The following is a 23,527-nucleotide window of genomic DNA, read 5'->3' on the forward strand; positions in this document are numbered from 1 at the left end:
GTTGTGTGTTCGTATGCTGTTTTTATCAATATGGTTGCCCATACTAATAAATTCCAGGTGTGTGAGTGTCTGTGCAAGAGCTGCAACAGGCAGTGATTTAAGGTTTCACTTAATGCTGTAATACAACCCTTGCTCAAGTTAAGGAAACTCTGTCACCAGGGGAGCAATCTTCTCCGCCTGGGCTCTGCTCTAATCTATAGAAAAGCAGATGAGAAACCCGAGTCTGGATTTGCAGTGCTGACAGTGTATTATGCTGTGAGGTGGCTAGTTTTTTCACTCACCAGTATCATAATAAAACACACTTTTATAGATTAAGAGATACCGATGCTGAGCTCCGTATAGCCTGTTGCAGGTAAATAAAATGCTACAAAAATATTGATGCTTCGGGTGCAAATAATGAAATAGTGTTTTTTAAAACACTTTTCCAGTTATATTAAACTTGGTCTAGCAGAAAAAAATACATTGCTGGTGGGTAGTGTGAGCCCTTGGAGGTTGTAAGTCCTGCGCTTATATTGAGAAGAGTCTATGTGAATACAAAAAGCCAGGCCTAACCCTGTGCTCATGGCAGGGGAAATAAGCTCCTCTGCTGGTACATCCTCCCACACCCCATCTAGAGTCTCCTTTTGTATTGAAATATGTATCTGTAGTTTTTAGCTACTCCTTTACTTTCACTGGTGCCAGCATTCTTCCAGATCTTATTTTTATTGTTTGTTTGGTACAGTGTTATGCTGAAGTAAAAGTAAGCTTGGGAAGAACTATCTATGAGTGTGAAAAGCATGGGCAAGTTACTAGCGACAAGAGAAAAGGTTTTAAAAGGGAAATAGTTAAAACTGTCTCTAGCGTCACCGGAGTTAGTCCTGACACAGGTTCAGAGGTGACAGCCCAGGAATACCCAGCAGAAGCCAAACTGGCCACCTTCCCATGGCTTTTCCCTTTATCATCCCTTTTGTCTTAATACCTCCATTCTTGAGCTTGTGTGCTCTAGCACATCCACTTTGCTGGTGCCTTAGTGTTTCTTGATGGATTTCTTATTAATGTTATTAATTATTTTGTATAGTTTCTTGTGTGTGTTGGTTTTTCTTTTTTTTTTTTTTTTTTCCTCCACTGTTCTGCTGTTAACACAAAAATAACTTCAGTGCTGGGATTGGGAGGCACTGGTGGTAAAAAATGTATTGAAAACTGTGCCTGTTCATGCACTGGTACTTTAATGTGGTCTTGGAAGTTGTATGACTGTGAATAGCTGTTACTGGAAAACCCTCTATATTTAGCAGAGATCCTCCCTAATTCTGGGATGCAGAAGCAGGTACTCAGTTTACAACGCAGAGCACCGTGTTTGGTTTGGGCACCCATATCTCAAATGTTTGAGAAGCCTGGGGGAAACACAAGCAATAGGAATGATCAAAGGAAACTCCGGGCTATATTTGAAAGATTTGAGGTCAAGTAGCCTAAGAAGAGGGATTTGAGGAGGAAGTAATTACTTTCAAATACATTAAAGTCTGCTGGAAAGATGGAGGAAATAATCTAGTCTCTGTATTCAAAATGGTTAGGACAAGAATTCTTTATCTTAAGTTCCATTAAGAAGGGTACACTATGCGTATGAAGAAACGGTTTCTTGTGGTAAAACAGGTAGTTTGACTAAGGGTAGTGTTCTCTAAGAACAAATTGGATAAGCGTTGGATAAAAAATATATATATGTATTTCCTACTGCCTCAGGACAGCAGACTTGACTCGTTAACTGCTTTCATCCGGCTTTAGTCTTTCTAAAAGTTTCCATGGCTCCGAGTTCTGTGCTGTGCACCTTGTGGGCGGCTGTGAAGCTTCAGCAGGACTTGCCGGCAGGTGAGGGTGGTGAATGGAGAAGACACAAAGAGCAGGTGGGACTTTCAGCAGTCAATTAGTTTCACCTCTACATGTGCCACAGGAGCAGGGGAGGAAGAAAAACCTGTTGTTAGAGGAGCCAACACCAACCTATCAGCAAGAACATGAAATCCTAATTGAAAGTGCTATTAGATCACCGTGAAGTGAAAGTATCTTTCCCATTTGGTAGCAGTCATTGCTGTTGAGCCATTGAGCCCATATTGTCTCTCTGAGAGAGATTCTGGGGCGCATATTTCTGGGTGAAGTTAAAATTTTTATATTAGCTTATGTGTGCATGTATTTATATTCAATTATATGAATTTGTCATGAGTCAGATGTCCAGAAATAACAGCTGTCATAGTGCATGTCTTTGCATCGTAGATGCTCAGGAAAGCTACATTAGAAATGCCTTAGAGATTTTTTTTTTTTAACTGTAGCAAGCAGTGTATTTTTATAAACTTTCCAGCAATGACATTTTACAAACTCCCTTCAGTTACACATACCAAGGTATGCTATTATAGTACATCAGCAGTATTAGTATTCACTCAATGTATTATCTGCAGTTTAGAAAGAAAAATTTCCAGTATTTTAAGATGGGAGAGAGCTTTGCTAAGGATGTCCAGTCATCTCCCCCATTTACCACTTCAATTTCTATTCCCTTTCTCTTTCTGCCCTTGATTAAATACTGTGCTGTGGCGTTCATGAGAATAATTGAGATGAGCAGAAGCATTCCTAACAGGAAAAAAATTGCAGCCTCCAGCAAACACTTTTTCTTATTAGTCAATGTGCCACCTTAGGAGAATGCAATTAATCTCAGCTCAACACTTCACTTTAATGATGTGCTGCTGTAATACCATATGTGGGGCATTTGTTGCCTCCCCCCCAAAGGTTTACTGGGCATCAAGGTAGTCCTTGGCTTCTTTTGATGTCTGTGATGATTTCTGATAAAAGTGTAGCTATTTTTCACTAATGCTGTGTCTTCACTGGGGAATCCATCTTGGTCTGAAGCCAAATGCTGTAGAACTAGTAGTAATATGATACTTGAAGGTTTTTTACTCAAATCAAAATGTGGCGAGAGGCCTATTTTGACAGAACTGTCTTCATGGGGAGAATTTGCTGAAATACAGGAACGGAGACCTTGTATGGGTTTGTGTGTGGGTTTTTTTGTTTGTTTTTAATTTTTTTTCTGTGTTATGTCTGTAAAAGCCCTTGGGAGTTTGAGTAAAAACAATATTTCTGCCTCCTTGTTGTTGTAGTGCATATCCTGAATTATCTGGATCCTGAGATGAAAAATGAAAGCAGCACAAAATCCTGATTCTCGCTGAGCTTTCCTTTGGTCAAGAGTATTGATGTTGTACTGGGACTGACTGGTAATCAAACCAGCAGAGTCAAAACTGGGACTTCAGACGACTCCATATGGTCAAATGATGCTTGTTGTGGAAATGGTGAAGCAGCTGTGTCCTCTTTATAACAACCTTACACTTTTTTTTAAAAAGACACAAGATCTGATTCCTAATGGTATGGAATCGCTTTGTGTTCATGTAGGATTTGACTAGTATTTGACTGCATTTTTGCTTTTTCGCAAACCAAAACCAAACCACCGCCACCAAAACCGTGAAAACAAACAAACCAAAGGCAAACCAAACCAAGAAACCCAGCATGGAAAATGTCCTAGTGGAAAGCGTATGCTGATGGTTGTATCAGAATGTCAGGGATTTGGGGCAACAAGGGCTGAATGTCCAGCGGAAGTGAAATGGGGATCGGAAGATTCTGAATTTTGTTGGGTTTAAAAGAAAGTATATTTCACTGAATTGACACGGTAATTTTAGCTTCTGCTTTGTGCTTGGTTTGAACCCACCAGCTAGTAGGAGAAACTATCAATGTTTGTAGTACAGAAGGCAGTGTTTGCTATCCTGAAGAATTATTTTGTTGATAATGGAACAGAGAAATTTAGAATATATGTAGTATAATGCATAACCATGTGATATATATGGATATACAGAATGTTGTTACAATTGTTAGACTTGGGTTTTTTATATCAGTAAGAGAAAACGACAAATCATACGTGAAGAACTTGCACAGTGCCCTATTGTACAGCACCTTCAAATCCCCAGGAGGGGGCCACAGTCCTGTAACAAGATCATGCCCCGTTTAAGAGCTCTCATGGAGAAATAAACAGCAAGACAAGCACCTAACTTGTGATTAACAATCACTTTTTTCTTTTTAAGTGGGACTTTGTTCTAAGGATTTAAAAAATCCTTTTGGTATAATTTTTTTTTAATTCACTTTTTAAAAGCTTTTTTTTTTTTGTCAGGTGAAAACTTGACATGTAAAGTGTGTATTTAAAAGGCAGAAGGCTGTACCGTATCATCCTGTTACTGTTAGTTTGAAAAGCAAGCACGTGTGTGTTTGGTTGAAGTCCAAGTAACAGAGAATGCAGTTGAAACTCCTGCACGTGAAGTTAATTTAAAGCACGCCAGAGAGCTCCCAGGGCTTCTGCTGATAACAGCAATAATTATGTACTGCTTAAATTCTGGGTAGCGTTAATATTTAGATTCGTATACCTTTCCATTATAGTTTAAATTTATGATACAGAACCCTGAGGAAAAAATTGAAGGCAATTGCGCTGCAATATCAATACTCCATTTGTCTCTTTCAGAGACCCAGGAAGATGTCGGGTGATTGTTGTGCCTAGAAATTAATTTTTGATTACCGTGTTTTCTTAAGGCAAACAAACTGCCAACTGAATTCAAAGTCATTCTTTTGGGAAATGCATCAAGATGGGGATCTGCAGGCTTTCTGCAGACTCTGCATTTCACGGGAGGTTGGTGTTTCCCGTAGCCACTCGGTGGCAGCAGCTGCTTTGCAATGGGCAACGCTCATGGAAAACGTGCCTGAGCTTCTGCTCCATTTCTTGTGTGCTATGATACCAAAGCCTTTTGATTAAAACATAAATGATGTTTTCCTTATTTTATGCATATAACGGTGTGATAATGTTTTGAAAGCATTTAGATGTATGCCACTCCGCAGTGTAAAAGCGCAGTGAGGCGTGGGGAGGGCAGCGAGCCGAGCGCTCGGGTTTCCCAGCAGGTGAGGCCCGTGACGAGCAAACCTCTTAGAGCTTTTATTTCTGATGACACCATTGTCACAGCCAGGGAGCAGCCACCCTGCGACGCTATGAAATTGGCAGCGTGTCGTCCGTCGGATTGCAAGTATCTGAGATGACTCAGAAGTAAAGCAGCCTGACAGATAAATTACCGTGGCGAGTCAAATCCTTAGGCTGAAGCTCGGCACAGTCAGACGCCAGCCTTCAACTTGAGAGCCGCATGGTGTGGCCTGGGGGAGGAGCTGCCGCAAGGCAGCGGGCAGGTTTTGGGTAAACGGCTCTCCTTGCCATGCCCAGAGATGCTCCGGGTGCTGGGCTGGCTCGGCACACACTGTCACGCTGCCTCTGTGAGCAGCAAGAAGCTGGCAAAGAAATCTGCAGCTTTCTGAACAGCAGAGTGAGAATATCCAGTTGTTCAAAGCTGTTGCTCGGTAGCAATGCAAGTACTACATGGAAGGGAAAATAAAATATTGCTGCACAGCGGAGGTTAAGCTTGGTTTCCTTTTTACTGTATGTTGCCTCAAGACATTTCAGAAAAGTGATTGAATAGCACACAGATGTAGTACACAAATGAAAGAACTAAATTCCATGTGATATGACACCATACAAAAAAGAAGGAAAGATGTCTTGCAAATTTTCTTTGTTTAATATTGCACTAACTTGTCATTACTGCTGTTCATTTGGTAGATGAACTCTGGGATGAAGGCATTGATCAAAAGACACACTTGGCGTTCTGCGTAGGCATAGGATGCTGCAAGTGAAAGCAGCGGTTAGGCTCAGACAGGTACAGCTCTCCTGTTTCACCTGGCTGGGAAAGCAGAATATGATGTGTGACTGCTCCTGGGTCACAAAAGTTTACAGCACAGACTGTTAAGATAAATAACCTTAAATACATTTATTTTGACACTTGTAGTGGTAACTTGTGTAAGTTCAGAACTGAATACTTGTTCCATGTGTCCTCATAAGATTGCAATAAAGTAGGGGAGGGATGGAGCAGAGAGATGGGGTTGGAGATCTCCTTATAGCTATCCCTGCTGAATGTGAGTGGAGAAAATTCACTTTGAGTCGTTTGTTCTGAGACTTACTGTTTGAATAAGCTAGACAGACATGGAGTAGGACTGGAGACGGTACCTTCAGGTTGAAGAGATGACCTGATGTAATGAAGCGGAAAGTGTATCAGAGCTCTCAGTTTCTCAGTTGACTGATGTTCCTTTAGGTTATGCTGCCTTTCAGGTATAATGTGTGAGTCCTTGTAGTTTTATAGCTTCGTCCAACACACACACACACACAAAAAATCAAAATACAATCAGGTGTCAAGTTTTTCCTCTTAGTTATAAGTCAGAAAGCTTTTGCAAGCTATGTAACAAAGCTAATCATATACTGGCTCCAATTTCCCTGCAAATGCCTTTTTTAAAGCAGAATGTTGTTAAGCAAAAGCAGATTATCATCTGTTTTTTTTTCCAAAAGGCATGAAACTTACTTTTCCTTGGGCACTTACCCAGCCCGTGCAGTAAGTGGAGCATGTGAAGGATGCTATAATACTTCTGTCAATGCAAGCGTATCTTCCACTGGGAAATATTCAAAGGTGTAAGTCCGAATCCTGACCAAGAAAGAACATGTCTTTTGGATATGTGAAGATGTCTGCTAATCCTTGTAAAAAGTGTTATTAGAATCTGTGACGGAAGTGAGGTCTGAATTTGGGTGAAAATCAAGTAGTTTTAATGTCACTAATGTTGATATAGTACAAGTACTATACTCAAAAGGGTAGTACAAGTGCTTCGTCATTCTAGTAAACATCTGAAAATAATGGTAATCTGCCATCTCTGCTAGATTATATATATTTACTGTGTAATGCTTCAGCACATTCTGTAAGGTCCCAACTATACAGACATTGAGGACTGATCTCATTTAAGAGTCTAAATTCTTCTTGGCATAAACTTGAGCAGTAAGGTTATGTGTCGTTATATGCCGAATAACATTTCATGGTGAGTGTTCTCTGGATTAATTTATTGGAATGGCCCTACTGAAGCTTAGTCCATGAGCAACTGGTTTATTCACATTATGGGAAAAAACCTGTCCTGAGCCAGTCTGGATTTTTGTAGTGTTACAAGTTTAGAGTGGGAATGAAACAGCAACATTTTAAAACTCAACGTATAAATATTGCTATCCTAGTCAAAACAAGAAGACTAATGTTTTACTTCTTTCTGAAAGAAAATAATAACTGCAATAAAGAAACCTACTGTGTGGAGTCTGTGTTGCTGGTTCTTTTTAAACCTTTGACTGAGAGCCTGTCTTAGTTTAGGCCTTTTACCAGCGTGCCCTGAGCGCCTGGCCGTTAACAAATAATGAGAGCATTGATTCAGGGAACCTAAAAAACCCCAAACTGGAGCACATTAGACTACTAAATTAAAAATTTATTCCAATTAGTAGTGGGGGGACTGCTTCCTACACTACTAAATTAGGCAGCTGGGAATTAATGGCAAGTGAAAATCATAATAACGACAGTCTTTTTTGGTAAGGATTTGAGAGAGTTTCTGACAGTGTCGCCATGACCTCCAAGAGTTTAAATTGCTCTCTGTACTGAAGATGCATAAATGTTGATTAGTGAAAAGGTCTTTGGAGTACAGTCTAGCAGAGCTCAGCCTTTCCTGCCTGTCAGAGCTCTGACTTGTCAGTATAATAAGCTGCTCAACCCCATTTGTTCAAATCACTCAGGATAAAGAATTCTGTGACTTAACAGATGATGTTTAATGGCAAACCGGAGAGTCTTTAATGAGTAAGTTGCTGATTAACGAGTGCGTATTTTCATTCATTGTCCTTTTAAAGAAAAAATGTGCTATTTCTTTGCTATTCTTTATCATATGCACATTGTTTCAGGTAAATTTATAAGAAAAATGGGAATTGTCAAAGAAATAATATAGGTGTCATTTAAATTGCAGAGCCACACCGTGAACAGAAATAAATGCAAACAGAATTGGGGGTAAAAAACCAGGTAAGCAGAGTGAAGAACAGGTTTTGTGCTTTACTTTGTGGCAAATCCAGTACATAGCTTTTGAGATACTGTTTCTTCTAAAGAACCAGACATTGATTCATTCTCTATTATGGGTGTATAACGCTACTTGGGCTTCATATGTATGTATAATATGTAAATTATATATATGATCATTAACAATACATATGCATCTATTATTATCTATTATATATACATTATGTATTTTATACATTATTATTTGAGCTTTCACTGGGTCGAATGTATCAGCAATTACATTTTCCTGATGTGCTAAACCTGCCATCGGTCTGATTTGTAAACAGCTATACTGACTGGATGTCCTGCCAGCAAGGGCCAGTCTGTGGTATATTACCATTGCTGAGGGTTGTGCTGTGCTGAACATGGGCTGTGAGTTCATTGCCTTACCAAGGGAATCATCTTTAGCTCCTTCTTTGGCCTCTTCAGCAGGAATAAAACCAGTGTTCTTGTTGGGGTGGGCTGGACCGACGGGGGTGCCCAAAAGCTTAAGGGCCAACCTAATTATTTTCCCTGGCCTTAGTTCAAGGGGTGTTACTCCTCTCCAAGAGTGTCGTGTTCTCAGGTATTTCCACTTTGCTCCTACAAGCAGATTATCCCCTTCATAGTGCACTGACTTCATCGACAGATTATAATCACGGGGAAGAACTGGATGCTGTTCTGTAGGTATTCATGCTGTTCTTCCATTCTGTTGTCTAGGAGGCTAAATATTTGTTAGAAGAAAATGCACATGTGGGTACTGAAAGCATCGAAGAGTTTTGAAAGTACAGGGGAGAAGTAACAAAGCCTGTAAGATTTACGTGTTACAGGATTTCCAGTGTGGGATTGTGGTTTTTTCACTCTCTGTGAGATGTAAATACCTCTCCAGGATGTAATGTCGTATTTTGCATTGCTGATGTTGGTCAAAGCTTGTAACAGGTTGCCTTGCTTCCCCAAATTCCCAGGCTTACTACCCATTCAATTGTAATTACAACAGCAACAACCAAAATATGTTTTTTCGACCAGTAATTACCATTACTGTTTTTCTTTTTAAAAAAAGAACAAACTAAAGAAATTGGAGAAAAGTACGCAGTAGTGGAAAAATGATATTTGAGCAGAAGCCTTTCTCAAAAATGATTTAAACCCCTGTTTACCAGAGCAGCTGTAGGCCAGAGTTGCCATGGAAACAGAAAGAATTCAAATAATATTAGCAATAGCCTATCTATTATGATATTGCCTTAACAATGCTATAGTAAAGGGTCGCTTGTGGTTTCATTTACAGGGCTCACTTTTTAGTGATTTATCGCCTATATTACAGGCTACAAATTTGAACTAGAAATAGAAGGTTCAGCCTTGAATTGGCTTATAGTAATATTGGGAGGGAAAAAGTATTAAATTTTCCTATTACTAGACAAAAGTATTTATTTAATCATATGTCTAGGAGAGTTTTGAGTTTTTCATATGGAGCAAGTTCTTAATCTTTTCTTAGAAATAAAATAATGCTCACACCATAAAATACATTATCTTTGGCATCCGAAGGTGCTGACTCCAGCAGTACAGGTGATACAGCTGGAACTGGGACACTTTGGGGAGAGGTCATTTGCCGGAAGAATTGTTTTCTTTTTTTGCTCTGTGTGTACGACTGGGCAAGAAAAGGCAAAAAACAAAACTGAAGCTTGATTAGGTGTCATAAAGCAATTTTTGCTTCTTTAAATGTTGGCTGAAGCATTGACTTGGTGCTCTCAGGACACAGCCAGAAGTTCCTGGTTGCCAAAGTTTCAATTGCCAAAAGGTTTCCCTGTAAGTTATGTGTTTAATTTGAGTGGTTTTGGAAAAATTTACCTGACCAATTCACATGTTGAACAACCTGTAGTACTCACATCTCTATGGTATATACAAATAAGCTTTGCGGAATGGTCTACATTATATCCTATATAAATGCAGGATAGAGATGCTCAAGCAGCTTTTTCTGTGTTTGCCTAAAAACCTGGCACATGACACACAGAAAACTTTCCCAAAGCCATCTGATGATTATGAGTGCACTAGAAGGCTTGCATAGTGCTTTGCCTATCGCAAAAGCTGTAAAAACATTAACTAATTCACAAAGCAAATTATGCGTTGCAGATGTATCCCTCTGCTGGGAGGAAAGCATACGTGTGTATGAGTGAGGGGGAAAAAAATCTATTAAAGGAGACTTTATTTGGTCATTTTAAGCTTTATTGCATTTCTTTGACTATTGTCTTAACAGAATATTTTTTTTTCTACGATTATGATAAGGAAATTATAGATTGATGTATGGAAAACATACACACCTTTTTCTTTTTGAACACAAAAAATCCAATTGTCTCAGTTCCTTTTACAACCAAAGTGAATGTGAGTGCTCCAGAATTATTTGAAAGAGTGGCAATCAGTCAGTGAAGTGCCTCTCTATCTGAAAAGATTTTGGTTTATCTTTTATTCACAGACTCAAATCTCAAGCTTTCTGGTGCACATAAGCTTGCGCGCATCTTAAATGTGGGGTTTACATTGGTAAATATGGCAAATATGCCACGATTCTGTTCAAGTCTTTGCAGTTGCATGTTATTTATGTACCTGTGCTTAGCAGCGTCATAAAATACTTCCGTGTTAGCATTTGTGCTATTGGTGGCACTGCCATGTTACAAAAACCATATCCACTGTCTTTGGGTCTTAAGGGCACATTAATTTATAACATAAATGGATTTCCACATGTTAGCTACAGTCAGTGTTCTTACCAAATATTACAAGACTTATTTTTTTCCTTTCTGAAGTCTCTAGTTTATTAGAGTAGGGAATAAAATGCTTCTCGGGTGGTGCTATTGAGGAAAAAAGGAGGATTTTAAGCTGCTCTTGGTGTGTGAAACACATCCATAGTCTTTACATTCAATATAGAGGGTTTTTTTCAGCTGTTGACAGGGATTCTGTGTTTTTAAAGGTTTTTCTGTTTGCTGGATTTCATGTCCTTTCATTTTCCTTTTGAAGTGTGTGGGAGAGTGCAGAAGGGGAAACACTTCATTATGTCCATGAATTATTCAGGAACAGTTCTAGGAGTTAACATTACTTTAAATAGCTCAAGGTCTTTCTTTTTCCCTGAGTATATCTCTGTTTTCATTCTTGTGCAGTGCTCTTTTGCTGAGTACAATTTCGATGAAGTACTGTCTTTTGACAATCTCTAGAAATCATTTCAGACTTGAAATAAGTATTTGATTCTGATCTTTCCCAGCATTAGCTATGCAGTGATCCTGAGTAGATACAGGTGAATTGTAATACATATGACTTCAGGAAAGAATCAAATTATTCTCCCTAGAGTGTGTTTTCTATGTGCTCTTTCAAAAGTGTTGATCTCAAATAATTCCTCACATATATTTCTACAATGAAGAAAAAAACCAATTAATAATTGTAAATAATAATGTACTGCTATACATGCACTATTAGGCTGTTTTACTCTGAGATTAATTTTATAAACCACATGTAGTACTTCATTTCAATAGGGTGGCATGAACACTAAATCCTTATATTTGGGAAAAAAACCAATGAGAGATGAAAATCTGTATTCAGAAAATAGTTAAGAACAACAGCACAGAGGAAGATGATCGGAAAGATGTCTGGAGGCCAACATGGGGAGAAAGGAAAACAAAACAGAACCCAAAGGATTTTTTTGAAAACTTGAGTTTTAAAAATTTTATTCTTGTAGTTCTAAAAATACACTTGAAAATCCAGTGATCCCTGCATAATCACTTATTCAAATGAGACACAGGCTATTATGTTGGGAGGAAAAAGCTTTAAAAAACTCTTCCCCTGGTTTTTAGGGCTTTCCTGATACAGTCCAAAGTGGCAGTGAAATAGGACTAGAGATTCTTGAGAAGAAATGCTTTTCTATCCCAATGTAAGCGCTGATGAAGAGAGATGCCTGTGGCCAAAACCTCTCCAGGAAAAAAAGCGTGTTTGCTGAGCACAGGCACTAAGCTTGATCGAAAGATACATTAAAGATTAAAATGCAGTCAATATGTTCAAGCTCACGACCGTAAGGTTCTATCAATGCGAGTACAACCCGAGTTAACTGTCAGTGAGTGCTGTCAATGTGTGTGTCCGACAGCAATGTTTGAGCAGAGTCACTGCCAACACGGCCGGGCTTCGCTTCTGGAGCTCCGTTCACTTGCTTACTGGACCTCAGATTTCCCCAAGGTCTTGAACACCAAGCCATATTCAAGATTTTGGTGCAGTATCACTAAACTGTAATGAAATGGAAATCTCTGTCAGTTGTGTAAAAGAACCCTGAAAAGCACTGGAAAACACCATGTCCCAGTGGTAACCTGTGCGTGGTTACACAGAAAAAAATCTGCATCCCCTTGCTCAGGGAAACAACATTTGTCAGGGCTGAATCTCCCTCGAGATACCAGCATACAAAATGAAAAAGGAACAGAAGCCATCGAACATCATATTGACTGGGGACTGCACGTTAATTAGATTAAAATTACAAAATAATGTATGCAACTCTCTAAAGATGCTGCTAATGACAGAAAACCTGTGTCTGCTGCCTTTAGGACCTTGTTACTTCATTATTTCAATGGTATGGGAGCAAAAAGTCCGGAATAAAAACTTGTGAAAACATCGAGAAATGAACCTGTTGATTTATGCCAATGGTTGCTGGCTGTTTTAAATTGGCAGATTGGTCACCTAAACCAAATTATTCATCTTGCTTTTGAATATTAGTAGTAAATATTCAGTTGTACATGGATTTACCCTGCTTCATTTATATATTGTGCAATTGATTTGATTTTACTAGGTCCATTTTGGAATTAAATTGCATTATTTAATGAAATAATATGCTTTAGTGTATTTGGATATCCATATGCATGTTTTATTGTCATTTTTGAATACCAGAGTAGTCAGCATTTTGGTAAGTATGCTGTAATTCCATAAGCAGTAACGTCACTTGGTGTTTAGATGTGTAACTTGGTTATTTGGAGGTTATTCGGAATAATAATTCAAAAAGCCCACATAGAAAAGGGGCCTTCATAATGAAATGTTGTTTGTTTTTTGTTGTTGAAGTCTAATAGGAGATTTGAGACCTGTTATGTTCAGCACTTGATATGTATTTACTTCTAAAGCTGTTCTTATTTATTCTAGCTTTCGAACTCATTTTAGAGAGTCATAGACTCTGAGTTGGAACGGGGCTAAAAATAATTGAAATCCTTGACTATCCTGGAAAAGGCCTGAAAATTAATGTGTTATGCATTAGATTTCCTTTGAGTGATTATAGGAAAGGAAGCTGGGGAGAGAGAAAGGTGGAGATGGGGAGGGAACTAAGGTAGGAATGAAGCCCCTTCAGCAACACTGACTAAACTTACTATGCAGATACACACAGTCTGTCTGGGAGGATCTCTGTGTCTTATACATCCGGATCTCTGTAACATTTCACTGTTTCTGAGCTATATCCATGCAAATCACTGTGTATCTTTCAATAATAAAATGGTTCTTTCGTTATATTTCTTAAGTACATTAAGAACATCGAGGGCCAGTAACAACTAAATTGAGTAGCATTGAGTTCAGCGAACTTTGGGTAAGATACTGAAATGTTGGATGAAAACCAGCAGTTTATACCTCTTGTTGCTGCCGAAAGAATTTTAGACATTGAAAGTGCTATCAAAGCCTGGAAGTAATCTTGGAATATCATCCTGTTCTGCTGCAGCCATTACCAGTTATCAGTAGCAGCCTGAACTGATGTACGCTTTACTGCATTTTATTCTGAATTATATAACATGTGAAATATCACTGTTAAACTCTTGATTAAATAGAAACTTGTTTAAATAATGGTGGGATTTCAGCAAGTCAAAGGGGAAAGAATGGTAGGCAAACTAGGGCTGCAGGCTGTGCTGAGCAGGAAGAATGGACGCATGGGCAAGTGATGGACGGAGTCAATCTGTTCACAGATTATCATCAGCTTCCAGATCACCTGCAAGAAAAAAGCACTGTCAGGTTAATTTCGGGTCCACGATAAAGGCAAAAGGGTGGTGGAAGTCAAGTGGGAAGCAGCCACCAGAAGCAGGAAATTTGTCTTCAGGCTTCCAAGGGGCTATTACAGAGACGATACGAAGGTTTTTTCTGCAGATCTTCTGCCTTAACCAAATGGTTTGCCTCCTGGAATAAATAAAAGATATGCCACCATAAATAGACATCATATGTTTGTTTAGGACCTTGATGGAAGCACTATGTAGCAAAGCCTTGAAACTATTCACTTTGAATGCTTTTTAGGGCTTGATCTCTCTCATTTATGTATTTATTTTAAATTTGTGTTATTCTTCAAGGAATGTAGGAGCAGTGGTGAGGGGGAGAATGGAGAAAGGGTCGAGAGATGTTAAACTTAGAAATGACAATTGTTACTAATTGTCCTAACACCGAAGGACTGCGGGATGCTGGCGGGGAGGCGGAGGCTGTGGGTGTGCGCTGGAGCCGTGCCACCGAGCCCTGCTGGGAGTTAGGATTGAACTTGGAAAGGCGCAAACCCAGCATTGAATGTACAAAAGTTGGAGTTATGTAGATGGTATGACTTGTACTTCTGTTGTGTTGGTTTTTGTTAAGTAATCGAGATACAGTTAAAACAGAACGGTGACAAGTTCATTTCTAGTTGGACAGTTGTTTCATACAACTTCTCACCGGTCCAGTGTTGGTAGAAAAAATTTTTGTAGGGCCTACTTAAACTTATGTCCTCGATGTAATTGCTTGTTATTTTGTGCAGAACGGTTTGGTTAACACATCTAAATGCTGTTTGTTTGTTTTTTTTAATAGGATGTTTTAAATAACTTGGGTTCCTGTGAGTTGGATGAAGATGACCTGATGCTTGACTTGGAGTTCCTAGAAGAACAACATCACCATCGTTCTGGTAAGTCAGATAAATACTGAATATCTTCATCAAGGCACTATTATTCTAGAAATATGAAGTCAATGTACAATTACTGGGAAATAAACAAGTCCTTTTCTTGGAAGAGCAGTATGTGTTTTGTAACATTGTTTGTGAATGCATTTGCCATTTAACAGAAAGATGCTCTTTACACTGTGTTTGAGCTTCATGTTGTCAGTTATGAAATGGAAGTGATTTTTCCAGCCACGGAAGAATTCCAGCCCCAAGGGCAGACCCATTTGGTTTTCTAGATACTTAAAATGACTCCTGCCCACCAAGCAGTTACTAAAAAGACCATTGCTGATATAATCGTTACCCTGTTTTGTGTATGCTGGGGTAATATACTTCAGATAAAGAAGCCTTGACTGGAGACGTTGGTTGGTTAAGGCACAGTCGCGGAATGTCAACAACCACGGGCAACTCATGGTGGGCTCAGAATGGTTTTATAACAGGATTCCACAAAGGTCTTGGCAAGTCGTGGCACCTGCAGTGGGGAATCCTGCATTGCCTTTGTGAATGTATCTGAACTATCTCTATGATATGTGTTGTGGTTTTTAAACCTGTTTGCGTATCTATTAAACTTATAGGACAAATCATCTGTTCCATTCTATCTGGTAGAAAGCAAAGTAACCAGAGTGTGGAGGATTATAGCAGCAATATGCGTGTGATCATAGTTTCCTAAATTCCTGGGAGCTAGGATGCAACAAAAGAACTGCACGAAAAAGGCCCTTTTTAACCAGCACTGAATAATCCTATTAAGTGGTTAAGGAAACTCAAATGTGTGAAGAAATGTGTGTCAAAAAGCTTCAAAACCAAACGTTACTAGTTATAACAAATCATTGTTTAGACTACTTCATTCCATGGACCTGTTGGAAGCAAATTAACTGGCAGAACAATTTTTCCATGAAAAAACTCCCCTGACACGTTACACTTTGCCTCACCTGTGCTTTCCTCCTTTTTTATAGTTATAAGGCACTGAATGAGTAGTGATGGAAAAGTTATGTCCAGTATGTTGTTATAAAGATTTGTAGCAGCTTCTGGAACAGCTAAGATGATAATGCCTAAATGACATTATACTTGATGGAAAAGCAATTAAGATGGAGATGTGATATGACACATGACCTTTCTGCCCTTGGCTCATTATCCAGAACAAATGAGATGCTTTTAAAATAAAGATCTGTGTTGCCCTTTGAAGAATGGTGACCATCTCTATTCTGAGCAGTAATGTGGGGACACATATTGCAGTACACACATTGTCTTTAAATATGAAAATGTTTATCGTATTAATATTTGCTCTTTGATTTATTTGTTTGGTCTAGCTGCAAAAAAATGAGGATTTGCCTAGTTGTCCCTTTTGGTTTTGAGTCATTCGGTCAGGTGACTATTTGTAGTACAATAAAGATCCCGTCGATGTTCTTCTACACAGATATTCTGATGATAGTGTTTATTTGGTTAAGGCCATCAGTCCTAGAGCCATATTACAATTTACTTGTGCCCTACTTTGGCTCTTAATAAGCAATTCTATGTGAAATTATTACAGGGGGAGATGTTCCAAGAGAAGCTGCATTCAGTATTTCAACAAAATAGTTGAAATATGAAAAAGTGTAGTTGGAAAAGAATTAAGCTCTTTCTTCAGTTGTTATGGAGGGTGTCATGGCAATAAATAGAGTTGCTGGCTTGCTTAATGGCGAATTGAGAGAGTCTCTGAACTGCCATTAGGAGCTCCAGATTTTTAGAGACCCTGGTTAGTTAAGGCTGGATTTACAGTGGCTTCTCTGTTTATCTGCTGTGGTTGAAATGAATATTATTTTTTAGGGTGAGAATATGTCTTTTTGAGTTCCTACTGAAGTTGACCATATAATAAATACACTTATTTTGTTAAATTATTATTGATCTACCATAATTATAGTGACCATTTATGAATAGAAAATAAGACACTTTTGGAAGGATTTCTGGGAGAAATAGGTGTTGAGAAGGGAGCCAGTTGGCAGGCAAGGAGACATTGTTCCCGAAAGTGGAACTCTGTATCAATTAAAATAGAGCTAGAAATGGGAAAGAGACAAAGGCCTGTTACTACTTTCATTGTTTGCCCTTTTATTTATTTATTTTTTAAATGTATTATTCAGACTCGTTTTTTGTGTTCTTGTTCTGTCCTCTCAGTTTTTCCCTAGTGGTGCTGGTTCCCTTCCAGTAGCATCCTCACTAAATGAGGTTCCTGCAAAAAGGAACTGTGAACCCTGATGAATATTCAAAATTTTAAAAATAACCCTAACTGTTTCTCTAACCATACAATTGAAGATAAGGAGACAGCTGCAAGCCTCATAGAGATGCTTCTACTTGGAATGTAGATTTCTGTTCCCTGCTAGTCTGAACATGGCTTTACAAGGCTGGAATTCCCTCATTTCTGACCTTCTCTCCATAAGTGAGTTTACTGAATTAATTTACTTGTTTTGCTTCTCTTGTAAAGGCTGTGTTTCTGAGATAAAAATGTAAGACAGAGACATTTTATTATCCCACCTAACACAATTGCTTTGAAATTTAATAAAATAATATTTGTATAGGACTTGGTGAGTGGAGAGCACTACTGCATACAAATGCAAAATATTAATCAACTTGGTTCACAGAGATTTTTGCGTAGTCGTCTTAGGCTGGAATATTTAAAACTAAGCATAATATGACATACGTGATGAGTCTTGAGGGTGTCTTTTTATTACTCTAAGTAAATTAGACTTTTAAAATATGCTACAGCGTTGATTTCTTGTTGTAAAATAATGAAGTTAGTGGTTTCTGTAGCGGGAAACCATTGCCCGTTTATAGAAAGTGGCAGCATTAATTTAACCTCATTCAGTTTCCTCTTTTCTGGTAAAACATGACCTATTTGATTCCAAGTATTGATTACTCAAATGTATAAAGAAGATCTTTATATTAGGTGGGATAAGCAGTGGGGAATTTATTCTAGTACTGCACATTAATGTGGGTGAGTTGTGTGTTTGGGTTGTGCTATGGTAAAAAACTAAATATCTGGTTTTGAATGGTAAGCGTTGTCAGTAAATCATGCCAGCAGTAAATAGCCCTTTCTAAAACTTCCCAAAGGCATAGCTATCCAAGGTCTCTTGTAATTTATTAACTGTTCACCATAGGTGTCTTAAAACCAGGGCCTCTACATCTTGGGATTTAATGCCTCGGCCTCATCTGTAAAGCAGTGATCCAACATAAACGTAAAGCACAACACAAATATTTGGAATTTTTTATTTTTAAAAAAAATTGAATTTGACAGATCACTGAATGGCTTTGCAGGCTTCCAAGGGCAAGGTTAGAAATAGCATTTTGGCTTTTGAGATGGATTGACAATTTGAACATGCTTATTTAGATGTCAAATTACAGTCATCATATCAGATTATGACCTTTGAGTAACATAATTACATTAGGTATTAGCAAACTCACCAAGGAAAATGCAGTGTGCTTGTTTTTCAGGAAGTATAAGTCAGGAATTTTTCTTGTATTTCTTTTAAATTCAGATAGCCTGCAGATCAATTGCCATCAGTATGCAGCCAAACCAAAGTGTTGGTGTAATGACCCAGTGATATTAATTAGGTAGTTGCTGAGTTATTTTGAAAGTGATGAACAAGCTGTGTGAAAATTCCGTGGTGGCTTTGGAGCTCCTCCTGTGTCTGTTAATTAAATGTACTGATTATTTTTGTTAATTTTTTAATGGAGAGTAGGAGCGCTGAGGTGAAACTGCTTTTGTGTATGTGGTGTATTTTTCGTTTGTTTGTGGGTTTTTTGTTTTCTTTGACCAGGCCTAAGAGAAATACCTGTGTTGTTAAAGAAATGTACAGAAAAATTCTCTGCTGGTAGTGAGTCATTAACACAGGTAGTTACAACCTGTAAACCAGAAATAAATTTGCTTGCTTTTTAAATGTGAAATATATTCTACATGTAACAAGGGAACAGAAAAAAATATGCTGTATTTATAAGTTATACTACTTGTCTTGGCAGCAAAATACTGCATGCCAGCTCCTTCTCCATGCAAGCAAAGCAGATTTTTCAGTGTTTTTAATTTGCCTTTAAAGAGAGAGGAGAAAAAAAGATCTTAAGTATGTATTTTTGTCAGACAACTGCTAAGAACCAGAGAAGAGATACTTAAGTAATTTGAATGTATTGCTTTACTCGTAAATGTGTTGTTGGCAGGAAATTATGTCTCTGTGTTTAAAAACAATGACATATTTTGATTTTTAATTGGAACCGGGCATCCAACTCCTTCAGCTCTTTTAACAGCTTCACCATTCCCAAATGCCACCTTTTGAGATGTCTGGGTTACAGATCAGGTCAAACTAGGGCAGCAACCCTTCAGTTTTCTGCTTGAAATGCGTAATAACATTTCAGTTTATTTATGGGTTTTGAACAAAATAAAGATTATGATGGTAAAGTCACAGGGCTCCGAGTCTCTGCCAAAAAGGAGGTGCACATATTATTTAGCTCAGTAGCATGTTGCATTGTCCCCACAGAGTTTGGACAATAAGTTAATAAAAAAGGAGTGCTAATAATGAACATAACAAAACCTGATGTATGACTTCACTCCATTAATTCAACCACTATATGGATATCCTGGTGACAATTAAAAGTGGAAGTTCATGCAACGAGTTTCTCCATAGATAGAAAAGTTAGATGAATTTTTGTATTTTCAGAATGTCCTGTTCTACTAAGCTATGCATTTTCCCTTGAAGCATTGTTTAATAAATCTGACACAGTGATGGAGTAACTTAAGGTCTCCAGGGAAATGAAATAAAACTTGTAATCTCCTAAACTCTTCTAACCGTGATCTACAGCTTCTGAAGGAGCACTGGGCATAGAGGAGAGGGAGTTTGGGGGGCTTTTCAGTGAAAGAATGGGTAACATTATCAAATGAGAAGAGCACTTTTGTGTTAGTGAAAAATAACTATTGCATGCTTGCGGCTAGGTGTGTTATTAGGAGTCTGAAGCTTAAGTCACTGAAAGCAAGGAGAAGAACAAAAAATGACTAGAGAAAGAAGTTAGTATTTAATTGGAAGGAAACTAAATAGAAAGCATGGACTAATAGAAGATTATTTCTCCAGCATCCTGGAGCACCCTGGTCAGTATTCTGGAAAAGATCTGAATTCAGATTCCTGTTCCTGTTCTGTTATTTATGTAAACGTCTGGTGTAATCTCATTCCAGTTTCAATTGAGGAAAAACCTCCACAACCCAGAACTGCTACAAATTTAACTTTATCGTAAAAGTCTTTTAATGTATTTTATCTGCAAAGTTGGGTTGTGAATGAGCTTAGTTGAGGGCCCACAGGAGGCATGTAACACTAGCTGTGCTTCCCTCAGAATAAAACGTGGCTGAGACATTATAGATAATTGGTCTGTGCTGTATGTTCTCAGTGGATCGAGGAAAATACCCAGTTTCCTTGGCAAATTAGTATTTTTACCTTTTTTTTTGTGTAAAGAGGGGCGAAGGCCTGATATGTTCAAATGATGGGTATAAGTTGGGTTCCTTTCTGGCTGATACGGATTTTATTAATGATATGTACTTGTAAATCCTATTTGGTTAAATGAAGATCAACATCACAGCCATAATTTAGATGCCAAGATGTTTTTCCTTCATAAATAGACAAGGGCAAAAGAGCACAGGCCTGAATTCCAGGGTCATGAGAGAATACTTTGTGTGAGATGCATTTGTATGATTATCATGGATCAATTAGAATCAGTCCGTATCTCAATTTCCTGCTCTTTCATAATGGTAGTGTGACATTTAGTTACAAATCCTTACTCAGATTGGTATGCTCAGCCATCATTTACTGAAAGAACCAGGACAGTAATTAAATTAGGCATATTGCCTTTCTTCATTCCTTTGACTTTATACATTCATTGAGCTGAAACATCTTCTTTAATAATATCTGCAGGCAGAAAATAAATGCAATAATAAACATTATGCCAAATCAAAACATACCATCCTATTCAAAGCAATTCTGCATTTTTAAGTGGCAAAGCTGAAGTAGCATGCCAGGTGCTGCTTTTCTGTCCTGCTTGGTGAGTTTACAAAGATCTGGACTGTATGTCTTGCCAAAATGGCAATGTGATGATAACTTGAGAGAAGCATGCTGTTTCTTAGTTTTCTGTGAATACAACCAAGGGATTTAGGAACTAAGAGGAACAATTACAAGCTCACAATTATTCTGCAGAACAGCCATAAGTCAGTTTATATAAAACCAGCTGCACCTTCCGTACAACTTCTGCAGTGATCCCACTTCGAGGTCAGACTGCAGCTATGTGTGTCTAGAGAGTTGGAGTTAGTGATGGCTTTTGGTGTTTTGAAGTCTTTCTCTCTGGGATCCGTGTAGCTCCACTCTTAGGTAAATAAAGGCAGGGTAGTCTGGTAGTTAAAACTTGAGTCTAGGTCTCCTGGGTTGAGCTGAGTTCTTTGATGCCGATTGCCAGTGTTACTGTGGGCTAGTCACTTAATTTACTTGTCGGATGGAGAAAGTGGTACTCCTGTAGTCAGGGGGATTTGGCATTAAAGTTTGAGAGATATTCAAGATACTGTTGGGATGGAGCCGCATTAATAACTAGAGTCATTACAGTCTTCAGAGGCCAATTATGTTCTGTTTTGTGCCTCTTCATCCGTCATTGCAGGAAGCGGAGCAGACACTCAGACACTACCGTTGCTGGTGCATCCGCTCCTCTTACTGCTCCGGTTATTTTTGTCTTTTGCTGAAGAAATGCCAAACCAAACACAAGTTTCTTCATAACAGGAGGAAAAAAATACTGCAGGAGCCTATCATTCTCATCAACTAAAGCCTGCGCTCAGAAATAAATGACTTCTTAAATCATTCCAGAATTGTATAATACCTACCATTCATCATTACTCAAAGACACGGTGATCTCTGCTGTAGTGTTTGAAATGATGAGTTGAATTTGTTGTTGCATGTCTTGTACCTGAGTCTCTTGTGTCCCTTCTTTTATTCCTGTGAGGATTCTGTCAAATCCTTAATATTGTTTAAATTTTGTAGTTTGCTTTTGGCTTTTTGTTTGTTTGTTTTTTACCTCAAGTTTCCCTTGAGGGGAAAGGAATTCACAAATAAATGCCATGTAGGTAATTAAGGCCTGAGATTTGTTGCAGCCTAGTTTCAGCTTTGGTGGGGGAGTCAATAGGTAACGAATGCTTCAAACGTAGCTCAGGGGTACATGGGCTTCCAGAAAATGTTTTGTCCTCTCAGAGCCCCAGAAGAAATCTGTGCTTTGGATTGTATGGTTTCACTAGTTGTCTGTAGTATATTGTAAGAAGGAATTCATATACCTGTCTTTGCCAAAGGAACAATTTGAGATCAACTCTGAAAGCTGACCTTGAAGAAATGTTCTGGTTTTACCTTCCATACTTACTTTTGTATTTTTCAATTTGACCCGAAGTGAATAATGCCTGGCTGTCTTCTCACACACCTCATTTCCAATTTCTTCCACGGAACTTTCACTGTAGGGAACAGCTTTAAAATGAAAGTTTGTCAAAGCACCTGCTTGCCATCGCTCCAGAGGCTTCTGCAAAAGTCAGTGCATTCATTAGGCCTACGGGGATAACACCAGTATTACTGTGTTTGGTTCTTGTTGTTTTGTTTCCCCCGTTTCCATAGTGTTGTAACATCTTTAGGAGAGAGTCTCTTTCCTTTGGAGATCTAAAGGGAGGTGTGGTTGCAGTTGAAAATCTTCAGAATGCACTTTTGGGAACAAGCCCCAAGTGGGCTATTGTAGGACGGATAACATAGATCCTGATGGGTGTGCAAGTGCCAAGGTATACACACATTTCTATTAAATTGAATCTATGGATATCTGTATCATTTTCCTTCTTTTCACAGAACTAAGTATTGATCAGTTCAATATTTAGAGTCGCTGAACCATGCATTAATCTGTGAAAAGCTGATTGCCGATGAAGGGTTCTCCGAAAGTATAACAACGTTTATGTAAATGTTTGTACCTCTAGTAGTTCATACCTAAAACGTACCTGACAAACCAAAGGCATTTCTTTGAGCTGTTTCAGGGTTTTAAATGCTTTAATTCTTCATACCCAATTTTTGAGAAGTAGTGACAGGTTTTGTTTGTAGTGCAGTAACTGCTGAATCTGTAAGGGTGGGAAATAAAACAGAAAATGGATAGGAAATGAGTGTAGTGCTTTCTGGTTGCAGGATGGATTATGTGCTCGTTTGCTCTTCCTTCTCTAAATACTTTCAGCCCTGCAAACACAGTTCACATATTTTTTTTTTAGGAAAAAAAGGATTAGTGTTGTGTTTGCAAAGCTTAAGGAAAGCAGGGAGGCCCCAGGACCTGAGAAACTCTTACGAGAAAAAAAAAAAAAAAGCAAGTGTTGGTAGTAAATTCTTCTTTATTATGATGATTATGATTTTGCTGACTCTCAAAAGCCCAGGCAACATGATTAACCTGTTGAAGATCTTCCTGACTTGACCAATTTTTTCCTTACAGAAGGTTTTCTTTATAAAAAAGCAATTTACTGTAAAAATGCACTTATTTGGAGGTTGAAAAGCAGGCAGGCAGTAGATAAAATGAAAGTACAGTTGTGTTGTAATAATATTTTGTGTTTTTTCCCAAAACTGTTAATTTCACAGAAAAT

The 23,527-nt window shown here is 38.4% G+C and overlaps 1 protein-coding gene across 1 annotated transcript in view; it reads left to right on the forward strand.

The window, feature by feature from the left end:
* The window catches only part of CCSER1 (coiled-coil serine rich protein 1), a 441,008-nt gene that overhangs the window by 70,915 nt on the left and 346,566 nt on the right, over positions 1 to 23,527 (forward strand). The window contains exon 4 of the mRNA XM_065634301.1: positions 14,775 to 14,868. Within this exon, the coding sequence (XP_065490373.1) occupies positions 14,775 to 14,868 (94 nt within the window). The remainder of the gene's footprint in view (positions 1 to 14,774; positions 14,869 to 23,527) is intronic.

Source organism: Caloenas nicobarica, chromosome 4, assembly GCF_036013445.1.
Source record: "Caloenas nicobarica isolate bCalNic1 chromosome 4, bCalNic1.hap1, whole genome shotgun sequence".
In the NCBI taxonomy this organism is placed as follows: domain Eukaryota; kingdom Metazoa; phylum Chordata; class Aves; order Columbiformes; family Columbidae; genus Caloenas; species Caloenas nicobarica.